This window comes from Nannobrachium achirus, assembly GCF_963921795.1.
Source record: "Nannobrachium achirus genome assembly, chromosome: 1".
NCBI lineage: Eukaryota > Metazoa > Chordata > Actinopteri > Myctophiformes > Myctophidae > Nannobrachium > Nannobrachium achirus.
This window is the reverse complement of record NC_137810.1, coordinates 1,310,778-1,326,977: the sequence shown is the minus strand read 5'-3', so window position 1 is coordinate 1,326,977 and position 16,200 is coordinate 1,310,778. Positions and strand designations below refer to the sequence as shown.

General features: G+C 44.1%; 2 protein-coding genes across 2 annotated transcripts in view; one reads left to right on the top strand and one right to left on the bottom strand.

The window, feature by feature from the left end:
• Positions 1–16,200, top strand: part of tmem259 (transmembrane protein 259) — a 354,282-nt gene that overhangs the window by 81,892 nt on the left and 256,190 nt on the right. The window lies entirely within an intron of this gene.
• lrrc39 (leucine rich repeat containing 39) lies at positions 289–15,809 on the bottom strand (the record flags this gene model as incomplete). Its single annotated transcript, XM_080749650.1, has 10 exons — positions 289–481; positions 881–1,033; positions 3,218–3,270; positions 4,277–4,426; positions 10,210–10,346; positions 12,673–12,829; positions 13,664–13,769; positions 14,658–14,801; positions 14,959–15,065; positions 15,786–15,809. The coding sequence occupies 10 exons, from the start codon at positions 15,807–15,809 to the stop codon at positions 289–291; spliced, it is 1,224 nt and encodes a 407-aa protein (XP_080605776.1).

Genomic DNA, 16,200 nt, shown 5'->3' with positions numbered 1-16,200 from the left:
ACATGAGACGTGACGCACACAGGGGTGTAGCCAGGATTTACCAACTGGCTGGCGGCGCAATTTCTTTGGTTATTTTTGGGTGGACACAAACAAAAAATGGGTGGGCCTAGGCCTCGAAATGGGTGGGTGTAGCCTATCCAGGCCCACGCCTGGATAGGCTACACCTGATGCCTCTCGATGCACGCAAGCATGCATGCAGCTTTTCATACTAGATGCAACCTACGGTCGCAATTAGTGGTTAGTGAATGAAATCCTACTAACTGTTAATTAGTGGTTAATTATCTCCTACTAACTGGTAGCACGGTGCATGTTGAGGACAGCGTAGCGTCGTTTGCGTTCCTCCTGGATGTACGCCAGCATGAAGTCTCGTCCAAACATCTCCCGGTCATCTTCCTCCTCTTCCTCTTCCTCGCTGCTCTTCTTCGCCAGCGGAGGAAGGTCAAAGTTCATGATCAGAGGGTTGTCCCTGAAGTTCACAAAGCTGTCAATCAAAAACAATTAACCAGGAGGTTGTTTAAATTAAATTAAATTACGTTTATGAAGATTTTAATCATAGCCATGAATCAGAAGGTAAGTTAAATTTAATTTAATTACCAAATATATATCCAAATAATCGCCCAAGGCAAATAGCCACCGGGTGTAGGTTAGGGTGTAGCTTGGGTTAGTAGTGTTAACCTGAATAGTGTCTTTCCCTGGTTTGTGGTCAGCCAGCCAGCCAGCCAGCCAGCCAGTCAGTCAGTCAGTCAGTCAGCCAGCCAGCCAGTCAGTCAGTCAGTCAGTCAGTCAGTCAGTCAGTCAGCCAGTCAGCCAGCCAGCCAGCCAGCCAGCCAGCCAGCCAGGTAGGTAGGTAGGTACTAGGTAGATAGATATAAAAAATAACCTGAGTTGTGTCATCTCCTCCATAACCTTAGGTATATCCTTCAGGTTGTTCCTACTCAGTACCAGAGTAGTGAGGTTGGTCATCCTGCTGATGTTCTCTGGAAGACTTTCCAACTGGTTCCTCTGGAGCCACAGAGCGTTCACATGTTGCATCCTGTAATATAACATTGTTATTGTTATTACAGGTGACAGTTATGGTACCCAACACCCATCATTGTACACTCTATAGCCCCTTTTCGACTGCAGTTTTAGCACCACACCACACCACACTACACCACACCACACCGCACCACATAAAAATATCTACATTTTCCATTACAAAAAAGTACCCCTATCGGTAAGAAACAAATTGACCCTTTTAACTGTGATTATAATACAATATAAATTTGTATTACAACTATCCTAATTATAATGCACTGTAATGGATTATAACTGTGCTTATAATACATTATAAAGTATTAATGTATTACTATGATAATTAAAATACACTATAATAGATTATAATAGTGGTTATAACACAATATAATCTATTATCATGTATTACAACTATATCCTGGTGGTCTAAATGAAAAGTCAGTGAGTGATCAGTCATTATGAAGTGTCTGGCCCTATTTGGCCTAGCTCAGACCTACTCTAGAGTGGATACTTTATAGTACCCTGTTTAGTACCACTTTCACACCACTCTACCCAGGTCCTTGTAGTGGAAAACCTGGCACAAGTGGGCGGTGTGGTGTGGAGTGGTGTGGAGTTGGGCCAGTGGAAAATGGGCTTAAGGGAACACAGGCTTATCCTCTCTGTGTGAGAGGCCTGCATGATAAGCACTGGTCAATTCAGGGCAATGGTTTCCACACTTTTGTTCTCGATTGTAACTGTTTTAATACATTGTTTTTTTTTATTGTATCTTTTTTTTTCTATAGGCCTTTGGCTGATTACCAAAATAAACTAGGCTACTAAACTCTTCAGATCACAGTCTTACAGACCTGTGTTTGTCCTCAGGTTACAGTATTACAGTTCTACAGAGTGTTTACATCAGTTTACAGTATTACAGTTCTACAGATTGTTTACATCAGGGGTGGGCAATAATGTTTTCCATGGAGCCACATGAAGAACAGAACATATTGTGGAGGGCCGCTAGGCCAAAAGGCAGTGCTCCCCACAAGATGTCCGTCAAGATTTCCGTCTGTCTTTCAATGTTATATGAGATACTTAAAGTGTGGTTCCTGTGGAAATAAGCCTCTGCTTTCTAGGATCTCCTTTTAGTTGACCTTCCATCCATCCATCCATCTTCAACCGCTTATCCGGAATTGGGTCGCGGGGGTAACAGTTCCAACTGAGACTTCCAGATTTCCTTATCCTGCGCAACTTCCTCCACTCCCTCTGGGAGTATACCGAGGCGTTCCCAGGCCAGTCTGGAGATATAATCCAGTGATTTGTACTGTCATGAAACTGTACTTTTTTTTCTATAGCAAACTTCTAATAAATTCTTCAATCAATCAATCAATGTGCTCCCCGCAAACTAAACACACTGCTTTAACACACTGCTTTACCTCCAACTTCACTAAATAAATACTTAGCAGTCCAATGTTTGTTGAAAACCCTGCATTCAGCATCGATTTCTTTTTTTTAGCCACTTTATTTTCAACAATGTTGTTGATGGGTAAGGTAAGGCAGGTCATCTTGGCTTGTGACCAGTCTGACCACCTGCTTGTTATTGAGACAACGATCCAATGATCACACACACGTGCTGATGTACGCACAATGGCCAGGTCTGGTTTAAATGGTTCAGGTTACAGTCTTACATACTTGTTGATGTCTTTAGTTACAGTATTACAGTTCTACTGACCTATGGATGTCTTCAGGCAGGGACTGCAGCCTGTTCCCTCCCATGTCCAGCCATGTGTAGTGTAGTGTAGAGGGTTAAGGTACCTGTGTATGTCCTCAGGCAGGGACTGCAGCCTGTTCCCTCCCATGTCCAGCCAGAGGGTGTGGTGTGGTGTGGTGTGGAGTGGTGTAGTGTAGTGTAGTGTAGTGTAGTGTAGTGTAGTGTAGTGTAGTGTAGTGTAGTGTAGTGTAGTGTAGTGTAAATGGTACAGACCTATGGATGTCTTCAGGGAGGGTCTCCAGCCTGTTCCCTCCCATGTCCAGCCACTCCAGAGAGGGTGTGGTGTGGTGTGGTGTGGAGTGTAGTGTAGATGGTTAGGTACCTATGGATGTCCTCAGGCAGCTGGGTCAGCCTGTTCCCTCCCATGTCCAGCCACTCCAGAGAGTGTAGTGTAGTGTAGTGTAGTGTAGTGTAGTGTAGTGTAGTGTAAATAGTGCAGGTTAAGGTATCACAGACCTGTGTATGTCCTCAGGCAGAGACTCCAGCCTGTTCCCTCCCATGTCCAGCCACTCCAGAGAGGGTGTGGTGTGGAGTGGTGTGGTGTGGTGTGGTGTGGAGTGGTGTGGTGTGGTGTGGAGTGGAGTGGAGTGGAGTGGTGTGGTGTGGTGTGGTGTGGTGTGGTGTGGTGTGGTGTGGTGTGGTGTGGGGTAGTGTAGTGTAGTGTAGTGTAGTGTAGTGTAGTGTAGTGTAAATAGTGCAGGTTAAGGTATCACAGACCTGTGTATGTCCTCAGGCAGAGACTCCAGCCTGTTCCCTCCCATGTCCAGCCACTCCAGAGAGGGTGTGGTGTAGTAGTGTAGTGTAGTGTAGTGTAGTGTAGTGTAGTGTAGTGTAGTGTAGTGTAGATGGTACAGACCTATGTATGTCTTCAGGCAGAGACTGCAGCCTGTTCCCTCCCATGTCCAGCCACTCCAGAGAGGGTGTGGTGTGGTGTGGTGTGGTGTGGTGTGGAGTGGTGTGGAGTGGTGTGGTGTGGTGTGGTGTGGTGTGGTGTGGTGTGGAGTGGAGTGGTGTGGTGTGGTGTGGTGTGGTGTGGAGTGGTGTGGTGTGGTGTGGTGTGGTGTGGAGTGGAGTGGTGTGGTGTGGTGTGGTGTGGTGTGGTGTGGAGTGGTGTGGTGTGGTGTGGTGTGGTGTGGTGTGGAGTGGTGTGGTGTGGTGTGGTGTGGTGTGGTGTGGTGCAGTGCAGTGCAGTGCAGTGCAGTGTAGTGTAGTGTAGTGTAGTGTAGTGTAGTGTTTAAATGGTACAGGTTAAGGTATAACAGACCTGTGTATGTCTTCAGGCAGAGACTCCAGCCTGTTCCCTCCCATGTCCAGCCACTCCAGAGAGGGTGTGGTGGGGTAGGGTAGTGTTTAAATGGTACAGGTTAAGGTATAACAGACCTGTGTATGTCTTCAGGCAGAGACTCCAGCCTGTTCCCTCCCATGTCCAGCCACTCCAGAGAGGGTGTAGTGTAGTGTAGTGTAGTGTAGTGTAGTGTAGTGTAGTGTAGTGTAGATGGTTAGGGTATAACATACAGACCTATGGATGTCCTCAGGCAGAGACTCCAGCCTGTTCCCTCCCATGTCCAGCCACTCCAGAGCAGGCAGATCCACCACACACTGAGGGATGGAGGAGAACTGGTTCATGGACAGATCCAGATGAGTCAGCCTCTGAAGCTTACTGAGCTGAAACATATAGGGTTAAACTGGTTCATATAGGGTTAAACTGGTTCATACAGGGTTAAACTGGTTCATATAGGGTTAAACTGGTTCATACAGGGTTAAACTGGTTCATATAGGGTTAAACTGGTTCATATAGGGTTAAACTGGTTCATATAGGGTTAAACTGGTTCATATAGGGTTAAACTGGTTCTTATTGAGCTGAAACATATAGGGTTAAACTGGTTCATATAGGGTTAAACTGGTTCATACAGGGTTAAACTGGTTCATACAGGGTTAAACTGGTTCATACAGGGTTAAACTGGTTCATATAGGGTTAAACTGGTTCATACAGGGTTAAACTGGTTCATACAGGGTTAAACTGGTTCATACAGGGTTAAACTGGTTCATATAGGGTTAAACTGGTTCATACAGGGTTAAACTGGTTCATATAGGGTTAAACTGATATAGGGTTAAACTGGTTCATATAGGGTTAAACTGGTTCATATAGGGTTAAACTGGTTCATGGACAGATCTGTGATGATTAACTATAGCCACAAGGTGTCGCAAGTGAGGTAGGACTGCTCAATCTATATGTAGGCAAGAACAAAGACAGGAAGTCAGTTCATGTAGGCCTAGAGATCACCATGCAAACATGTCTACCCTGTTTGAATTGAATAAAGAAACCTGCAGTTAAAGTACAAGCTCATCATTGTCTCAACGAACAGAACATGGTACCAGGAGTAAAAACTCAACTTTAAAGTGATATTGCAACAAGAAGCAAGATTACAATGGATATCCTGGATAAACCGGAGCGTTTGAAGCTGACTGGGAATGTCGACAGCAACTGGCGTGCCTTCAAACAGCAATTCCAGCTGTACATCTCGGCTATGGGATTGGAAGACAAGTCGAATGCAAGGAAGGTAGCGTTACTGCTTACAATGGCAGGCCCACAAGCTATTGAAGTGTACAATACATTTGTCTATGACAGCGAAGATGATAAAAATAAATTGGATAAAGTGCTCGAAAAGTTTGACGCTCATTGCTCTCCAAAGAAGAACGAGACCTATGAAAGATATGTATTTCGTTCTCGAATGCAGCAACAGCGTGAGCCTTTTGACAGTTTCCTCACAGATCTGAAGCTAAAAGCACAGACATGTAACTTTGAGAATCTGAGGGACTCCATGATCCGGGACCAGATCGTCTTCGGCGTGGAGGATAAAAAACTCAGGGAGAGGCTACTGAGGGAAACGGAGCTGACAATGGATGGAGCCATAAGGATCTGCCATGCAAGTGAGCTGTCCCAAATGCATGTCAAGACATTCAGCGAAACAGGGACATACAGCACTGCCATCGTGAGTGACAACTCTGTGTGCACAATATCACGAGGTGGAAAAAGACGCACACAGATGCGACCTGCACAGCAGCAGATGAGCGACACCACATTCCACTGCAAGCGGTGTGGTTCACAGCACAGACCCAGACAGTGTCCAGCCTTTGGTAAGCAATGCTCTAACTGCCAGGGCAAGAATCACTTTGCTAAACAATGTTTCTCTAAAGGAAAAGAGAGAAAGAGAGGCAAATCTGTAAATGTAGTGGATGATGATGATGCTGATCTGAGTGATTCATTTTTCGTTGGCATGGTGAACTGTGAAGATGAGCCTGTAAAAGAGGTTAATGCTATTAAGCAAGATAAATGGATTGCACCACTGCAGATAAATGGAACTTTGGTCACCATGAAGCTAGATACTGGTGCAAAGGCAAATTTGATCAGCATGTCAGATATCCAAGAACTGAAAGAAAAGCCAAAAATACAGAGAAAGACACTTGCACTGAAAGACTATAATGGAAAAGGAATTGACAGTCTAGGAACATGTAAACTGAAAGTAACTGTCAAAGGCAAAGTGCACCACCTACTGTTCTCTGTTGTGGCTGAAGAACGTGATTCCCTGCTGGGTGATAAATCCTGTGAAGATTTGGGGCTGGTGAAAAGAGTGTATCGCATCAATACAGCTGTAAATGAACTAAATGACTCTGTGGACACCATTGTACAGAACTTTGCAGAAGTCTTCAGGGGTCTAGGTTCATTGCCATTTACATATAAAATACAGCTGAAAGAAGATGCACAGCCAGTTGTGCATGCTGCACGACGAGTCCCAGCTCCACTCAAAGACAGCCTGAAGAAAGAGCTGGACAGGATGACAACATTGGAAGTGATCAAAAAGATTGAGGAACCAACAGACTGGGTCAACTCCATGGTCTGTGTGAAGAAAAAGAATGGAGACCTGAGACTATGTATGGATCCAAAAGATCTCAATGAGAACATTAAGCGTGAGTACTATCAAATTCCAAAGCGTGAGGAGATCACCAGGGAGATGGCGGGCGCCAGATACTTTTCAAAGCTTGACGCATCACAAGGTTTCTGGCAGCTGAAGCTAGATGAGTGCAGCACCAAATACTGTACCTTTAATACGCCTTTCGGGAGATACTGTTTCCTGAGGCTCCCATTTGGAATAATCTCTGCTTCAGAAATCTTTCACAGAGCAGTGGAACACATCATTGAAGGACTGGAAGGTGTGAGAGCCTATGTTGATGACATCATTATCTGGGGCTCCACAATTCAGGAGCATAATGATCGGCTGATAAAAGTGATGGAGAGAGTGAAAAAGTATGGACTAAAGCTCAACCAAAAGAAGTGTCAGTTTGGAGTTCAAGAAATTGTCTTCCTGGGAGACAAACTCTCTGCACAGGGTGTTGAGCCTGACCAAGAAAAAATATGTGCCATACAGAGCATGCCAAGGCCCACAGACAAAGCAGGTGTGTTGCGCATCATGGGTATGCTGAATTTCATTGGCAAATTCATTCCCAACTTATCAGTCAAAACATCCTGCATCCGTGAGCTCCTGCGCAAAGAAAATCTGTTTGAATGGACAGCCAAGCATGAGAAAGAGTGGAAAAATCTCAAGCAGACGCTGACCACTGCACCTGTATTGACTTTCTTTGACCCATCAAAACAGATCAAGGTGTCAACAGATGCATCAAAAGATGGAATAGGTGGAGTTCTCCTACAGGCTGAAGGTGAGCACTGGAAACCGGTGGCCTATGCATCCAGAACTATGACAGAGACTGAATGCAGATATGCTCAAATCGAAAAAGAGTGCCTGAGTTTGGTGTTTGGCCTGGAGAAGTTTCACAGCTACATATATGGCCTACCCACCTTCACTGTGGAGACGGATCATCGACCATTAGTAGCCATCATCAAAAAGAACTTAAATGACATGTCACCAAGAATTCAACGTCTCATGATGAAGATGCTGAGATATGACTTTGAGTTAATATATACACCTGGAAAGCACCTGATAATTGCCGATGCGCTCTCGAGAGCAGCCACAAACAGCTGTGAGAGCACAACAGATGAAGATGTTCAGTGCCATGTGAACATGGTATCTGCTGCACTGCCTGTGTCAGACAAAAAGTTGAAAGAAGTGGCTGAGGAAACAGAAAAAGACACAGAGCTGCAGCATGTTATGGAAAATATGCAGAATGGATGGCCTGTAGGTTCCTGCCCACTATTCTACCACAACAGAGGTGAGCTGAGTGTTGTGGATGGACTGTTGCTGAAGCAAAACAGAATAGTCATTCCACACAAATTGAGACAGGATCTGCTACAGAGAATCCATGAAGGTCATCTCGGTGTCGAGAAATGTAAAAGAAGGGCAAGAGACACAGTGTACTGGCCTGGAATTAACAAGGACATCGAAAGAATGATCAGCAGATGTGAAACATGCCAGAAGCATAGAAACAAGCAACCCAAAGAGCCTATGGTGTTAGCTGATGTGACAACAGCACCATGGCATAAAGTCGGAATGGACTTGTTTCATCTGAAGGGGAAAGATTATCTTGTGGTCATTGACTATTACTCAAACTTCCCTGAAATGGCATTACTTGCAAACACATCATCAAGCTGTGTCATCACACATGTCAAGTCCATCTTTTCAAGGCAAGGCATAGCTTTTGTCGTCCAAAGTGACAATGGCCCTTGTTTCAACAGCAAAGAATGGCAAAGATTTGCAGAAGAGTATAATTTCAAGCATGTGACATCTAGCCCACTGTATCCACAGTCAAATGGGAAAGCTGAAAAGGGAGTCCACATTCTAAAGCAGCTGCTGAAGAAAGCTGCTGACAGTGACTCTGATCCATACCTGGCTTTACTCAGCTACAGAGCAACACCACTGGAGTGCGGACTGTCACCTGCTGAGCTGCTGATGAATAGAAAGCTGCGTACTACACTACCATGCATTTCAAAGGAAACATCTAAACATCTGAAACTGGACCAGAAGCTACTACAGCAGAAGAAAAGGCAAAAGTCATTCTATGACAGAACAGCAAAACTGCTTCCACCACTGTCAAGCAATGACACTGTCAGAATTGAAGAGCCTGGTGGATGGAAAACCAAAGCCACTGTTCTTCAAGAAGTAGCTCCACGATCGTTCACTGTGAGGACAGAGGAAGGACAAATCTTCAGACGCAATCGCCACAGTCTTCTCAAAACACCAGAGACTGAAGAGCTCAGTGAGGCCCAGACTGAGTCTGAGTCCATCCCTCCACCTGCCACAGATTCACAAACAACACCACCTGTACAACACACTGCTTCTCCTCTACCCCCTGTACTCAGGAGATCCACAAGAGAAAGCAAAAAGCCTGACAGACTGATCTTGTGATTTATTTTAAGTGCATTGAAAAAAGAAAAAAAAAAGGAAAAAAAAGAAGAAAAAGAAAAAAGAAAAAAAAAAAAAAAAAACATTGTGAAATTAAAGGTTATGTGATGTCTAGATTGTCTAGATTTAGTGCAGGGTAGGAAAGTCAGATTACTTACATTACATTGCTTAAAATTGCTGACTACTTCATTTATGCTGACTAACTCATGCTAAGCGTATTAATAGTATTCATAGTCCTAGTGATGTGCGTAGAACTGTGCTTAGTATTATTTGCATTATTTGCTACTTCACAGAAAGGGGGATGTGATGATTAACTATAGCCACAAGGTGTCGCAAGTGAGGTAGGACTGCTCAATCTATATGTAGGCAAGAACAAAGACAGGAAGTCAGTTCATGTAGGCCTAGAGATCACCATGCAAACATGTCTACCCTGTTTGAATTGAATAAAGAAACCTGCAGTTAAAGTACAAGCTCATCATTGTCTCAACGAACAGAACAAGATCCAGATGGGTCAGCCTCCCAAGCTTACTGAGCTGAACAGAGTAGCAGCAGATTAAGGATGGGACTATTTCATACCCGATTTACGATATTATGGCTGACTAACACTAAACACTGAATGATGAAGTCACATAGTCACTAAACACTGGATACTGAATCAGTGGCGTCAGTTCAGAAAAAGCTACGGTATGGCAACATGACTGGTGTCTTGCACGCGCGCCATACCTTAAGAAGTACATTCTATTTCTCCCCGTTTACGGTTTCTTGGGCTGGATATGGCAGCCTGGAATGGTTGTTCAAGTGCAGCTAAACTTGGCATGTTAGTAAACGTGCCACAATACCTTGTTAAAGTGACCATTTTGTAAAATGTTGTAGTTATGTTACTGTAATTTAACAACATAATACAGACAGACAAAGAGACATTCATGGATTTATATTTAAAGGTAACTTTTATCTTCCCCCCCTGGACCCAGGGCATGGCAGCTGCATACCCCTGCCATACCCAATTGACGCCCCTGTACTGAATGATGATTCATTGAACATGTGTGAAGCCAGCATTAGGGTTGAGGTCAGGGTCAGAGGTCAAGGGGTTACCTGTGCGGGCAGGTCACAGAGGTCCCGGTTCATGGCCAGCTCCAGTCTCTCCAGGTTTTCACAGCAACCCAACTCTTCTGGCAGCGAGTGGACCCTGTTGTAGCTGACCAGCAGGTCTCTGAGTCTGATGCACTGACCTGTAACCATGACAACATGTTATAACAGCATCCCATCTCCTCTGGGAGCGTGTTACCATGACAACACATAACAACATGTTATAACTGCCCGGAAAACTCACCTTTCAGGAGGCCAGAGAAGGAGGTAGTTATCACTTCTCCCATAGACAGGTGAAAACTCACCTTTCAGGAGGCCAGAGAAGGAGGTAGTTATCACTTCTCCCATAGACAGGTGAAAACTCACCTTTCAGGAGGCCAGAGAAGGAGGTAGTTATCACTTCTCCCATAGACAGGTGAAAACTCACTTTTCAGGAGGCCAGAGAAGGAGGTAGTTATCACTTCTCCCATAGACAGGTGAAAACTCACCTTTCAGGAGGCCAGAGAAGGAGGTAGTTATCACTTCTCCCATAGACAGGTGAAAACTCACCTTTCAGGAGGCCAGAGAAGGAGGTAGTTATCACTTCTCCCATAGACAGGTGAAAACTCTCCTTTCAGGAGGCCAGAGAAGGAGGTAGTTATCACTTCTCCCATAGACAGGTGAAAACTCACCTTTCAGGAGGCCAGAGAAGGAGGTAGTTATCACTTCTCCCATAGACAGGTGAAAACTCACCTTTCAGGAGGCCAGAGAAGGAGGTAGTTATCACTTCTCCCATAGACAGGTGAAAACTCACCTTTCAGGAGGCCAGAGAAGGAGGTAGTTATCACTTCTCCCATAGACAGGTGAAAACTCACCTTTCAGGAGGCCAGAGAAGGAGGTAGTTATCACTTCTCCCATAGACAGGTGAAAACTCACCTTTCAGGAGGCCAGAGAAGGAGGTAGTTATCACTTCTCCCATAGACAGGTGAAAACTCTCCTTTCAGGAGGCCAGAGAAGGAGGTAGTTATCACTTCTCCCATAGACAGGTGAAAACTCACCTTTCAGGAGGCCAGAGAAGGAGGTAGTTATCACTTCTCCCATAGACAGGTGAAAACTCACCTTTCAGGAGGCCAGAGAAGGAGGAAGTTATCACTTCTCCCATAGACAGGTGAAAACTCACCTTTCAGGAGGCCAGAGAAGGAGGTAGTTATCACTTCTCCCATAGACAGGTGAGAACTCACCTTTCAGGAGGCCAGAGAAGGAGGTAGTTATCACTTCTCCCATAGACAGGTGAAAACTCACCTTTCAGGAGGCCAGAGAAGGAGGTAGTTATCACTTCTCCCATAGACAGGTGAAAACTCACCTTTCAGGAGGCCAGAGAAGGAGGAAGTTATCACTTCTCCCATAGACAGGTGAAAACTCACCTTTCAGGAGGCCAGAGAAGGAGGTAGTTATCACTTCTCCCATAGACAGGTGAGAACTCACCTTTCAGGAGGCCAGAGAAGGAGGTAGTTATCACTTCTCCCATAGACAGGTGAAAACTCACCTTTCAGGAGGCCAGAGAAGGAGGTAGTTATCACTTCTCCCATAGACAGGTGAAAACTCACCTTTCAGGAGGCCAGAGAAGGAGGTAGTTATCACTTCTCCCATAGACAGGTGAAAACTCACCTTTCAGGAGGCCAGAGAAGGAGGTAGTTATCACTTCTCCCATAGACAGGTGAAAACTCACCTTCCCTTAGCCCCACACCTATCTGTTTTCCCCCTACTCTGTACATATAGTGTTTTGTAACTGCGATGATATTTGAATGTGTTTTCGTTGCTATTTGTTATGTATGACCTCCGACGTAAACAAGGCCGTCAAAGGTCTTATTTGAGATGTTCCTTTTAGGCAGGGTGTTTAACTGTACTTGTACTGTACTATATATTTGTTTTTGTATTTACTATACTTGTACTGTTTCTTCGTGGTCTCTGAGTCAGTTATAACATTACACTTGCACCAGCAGAGCGTGCAAGTACTACGATCGGCTGGGTATGTACTGTATGTACTGTATGTACTGTACTGTATGTCGGTGTCCTCCTTTGTTTTGTGTGGCAGCGTCATCATTAACAGCCAATGAGGGACCAGCATTCCTGGTGATGCCAGTGATGAGCACACCTCATGGCTCTGCTGGTGCACAAGAACGGCCTACATGTGCGCAAGAGGCAAGTTGGCACCTGGACAGAGTGCAGTTCTAGTTGTATTCTGAATCTACACCACAGAAAGCTGACAGCAGTTGTGAAGGCTAACATCTCACCCTGGGTAACTCAGTGATAGAATGCTAATGGATGCTTATGATGCTAACATCTCACCTATCTAAGTCAGTGATATAACGCTAATACGATGCTAATGATGCTAACCTATCTCCTTGGGGATCTCAGTGATGGAGTTGTGGCTCTAACATCTCACCTATCAGGTAAGTAGAGGTAGTTAGGTTGCTAGGTAGATCTCACCTATCTCTTTAGGGATCTCAGTGATGGAGTTGTGGCTGAGGTCCAGCACCATCAGACCAGTGAACTTGGAGATGAAACTGGGGATGCTCTGCAGTCCGGTCCGGTGGATCTGCCACTCCTGGATTTGAACCAGGTGAGCCAAGGCCTTGGGTAAAGTCTGCATGAACACATGAAAAAAAAAAAAAAAAAAAAACTCATTTACTGCATACAAACATCCATACAGTTGATGTAAAAACTAATTTACTGCATACAACCATCCATACAGTTGATGTAAAAACTCATTTACTGCATACAACCATCCATACAGTTGATGTAAAAACTCATTTACTGCACACACACATCCATATGTTCAAGTGATTTCACTTAAGTTTCAGTTTCAGTTTTCATGTAGGTGACAGGCTGGGGCCTTCCTCCAATCATGATCAAGTGGGGGCGGGCCTTGGTGCGCGTAAGGCCCGCCCCACTCAGGAGTGGGGAAGCGAGGTTGACGTGAGAGCCTGTTGCGTCTAGACAGAGATTACTATATAGAATTCCAGGACCAGAGTGCATCTCTGAGGATCACAGTGATCAGTATCAGAATATTCTATGATTTTCCAAAGGTTAGTGAAAAAAAAACAGTCAGAAAGCCTGCCAGGGAACAGTTTAAACAGTCAGAAAGCCTGCCAGTTTAAACGGTTGCTTGTACGACTCTCTGCTTTGCTCAAGAGCACCTCAGCAGAACTTAACCCTTTGTGGAGAGGATGAGAGAACACTTTGGAGAACGGAATTTATAGTTTGGGGATTATGAGAATGTTTAAAGAAACATCTTGTCCATATAATTTAAGGAACAAATGACGTGATGTAGTCTGGTTTGGTTACTTTCCTATCATTATCCTGTTTGTATACAGAATACAGTATGCTATGAGAGTAAATCATTATTAGATTACCTCTCATTCTGTTAGCATACAGTCAGATTACAGTATGCTATAAGCGGGAGTCATTATCAGATTACCTTCCATTCCTCTTTCTCAATCCTCAGAACCAGACGTCCATCTTCTGTCACCACCTTCTCATTCAGTTTGGCCAAAATGATGCGATCCTCCCACACATGAGACAACCTGGATATATGAGACAATATGATACGTTATGATAGATCCTCCCACACATGAGACAACCTGGATATATGAGACAATATGATACGTTATGATAGATCCTCCCACACATGAGACAACCTGGATATATGAGACGTTATGAGACATGAGACAATATGAGACATGAGACAACCTGGATATATGAGACGTTATGATAGATCCTCCCACACATGAGACAACCTGAATATATGGGACAATATGAGACATGAGACATTATGAGACATGAGACAATGAGGACAATATGATACGTTATGATAGATCCTCCCACACATGAGACAACCTGGATATATGAGACATTATGAGACATGAGACAATATGATACGTTATGACAGATCCTCCCACACATGAGACAACCTGACAATATGATACGTTATGATAGATCCTCCCACACATGAGACAACCTGGATATATGAGACATTATGATAGATCCTCCCACACATGAGACAACCTGGATATATGAGACATTATGATAGATCCTCCCACACATGAGACAACCTGGATATATGAGACATTATGAGACATGAGACAATATGATACGTTATGACAGATCCTCCCACACATGAGACAACCTGGATATATGAGACATTATGAGACATGAGACAATATGATACGTTATGATAGATCCTCCCACACATGAGACAACCTGGATATATGAGACATTATGAGACATGAGACAATATGATACGTTATGACAGATCCTCCCACACATGAGACAACCTGACAATATCAGACATTATGAGACATGAGACAATGAGGACAATATGAGAAACCTGAGATGTTGTACCTCTGGTCACCTCTCTAAAGATCAGATCAGAATGTTCTCTGGTCAGAGGTCAAAGGTCAGAGGTCACTCACCTCCCCAGAGATGTTCTGTCTCTCTGTTGTTTCTGTTTCTGGATTTCTTCTGTGGTTTTCTTGATTCTGGTTTCCCACAGAGATCTGATGTTCCCCACAGAACCACAGCATACTGATGCTGCTGGCATTCTGGACCTGATGGACCTGATGGACACAACATACTGGTTTATAAACAAACATACTGGTTTATAAATATACATACTACGTTCTACTGACAGAACCACAACATACTGCTGCTGCTGGCATTCTGGATCTACTGGACACAACATACTGGTTTATAAATATACGTACTACGTTTTACTGCCAGAACCACAGCACACTGCTGCTGCTGGCATTCTGAACCTGATGGACACAACATACTGCTTTATACCAGAACCACAGCATACTGCTGCTGCTGGCATTCTGGACCTGATGGACACACATATACTGGTTTCTCACAGAGATCTGATGTTCCCCACAGAACCACAGCATACTGATGCTGCTGGCATTCTGAACTGTCTATCTGTCTGTCTGCTATCAAGTGGGATAACATTAAAGATAGCTGAGCACATCTCTATTTCAATTGCTTCACAATGTTATTGATGACTTTATTTTTTGGGGGGCGGCATAGCTCAGGGGTAGAGAAACCATCATTAGAGCACGAAGGGTTCCCGAAGGGTTCCCAGTTCGAATCCCGGCTCCCCCTGAGTTAATGTGGAAGAGTCCTTGAGCAAGACTCTGAACCCCACATTGCTCCCGGTGAGCAGGTTGGTGCCTTGCATGGTTTCCTCCGCCACCGGTGTATGAATGTGTGTGTGAATGGGTGAATGTAATGCACAATCTATGTAAAGCGGCTTGGATAAAAGCGCTATATAAATGCACCATTTACCATTTATTTATGACTTTTGACAATACAAATGGCCTTTTTACAGAAAATGAACTTGTGAAAATAGATAGTTATGGTGAAGGAAACACTAACACAAACATACTGGTTATAGTGGGCATTTAGACAACCATAATGATTTACACTGGTTTACTGTGGTCACAAACAGCTCTGATGGAGACCACAGAACCAGAACATGAATAAATACACACTTCAACTCTAAACATGTTTTAGAACAGGCTATTCTCCTTCAAAACCACACTGACAGAGCACTGAGAGGTGGCTGCCATTCAGAACTGGCCTATATAAAAATGCAAAACCTTCTCTGTTTGCTGTAGCCTGTACACAGTTATTTATTTTAGTTTTCTACTTGATTACATGATGTTTTAGCATGGCATTGTTACATTTGTCTGTTGTTTTTTTTCAGATGAATTGAGTACATAGCCTAGGTCTAGGTCTAGGACATCAAGCAGTGAGCTCAAAGAGCCAGTTACAAACAAATGTATTGATTACCCGGTATCAATAAGCTTTGACATCAAGCCTGTTATCCAGCATAGCGGCCCATGATGTCATGTTTAAACAATCATGATAAGAGGCCATCAATAACTTATTACAGTACTATTCCTAATATTAAAGCCATTTAACACTTATTGCACACTAATGAAAGGTTGTTTTAATGAC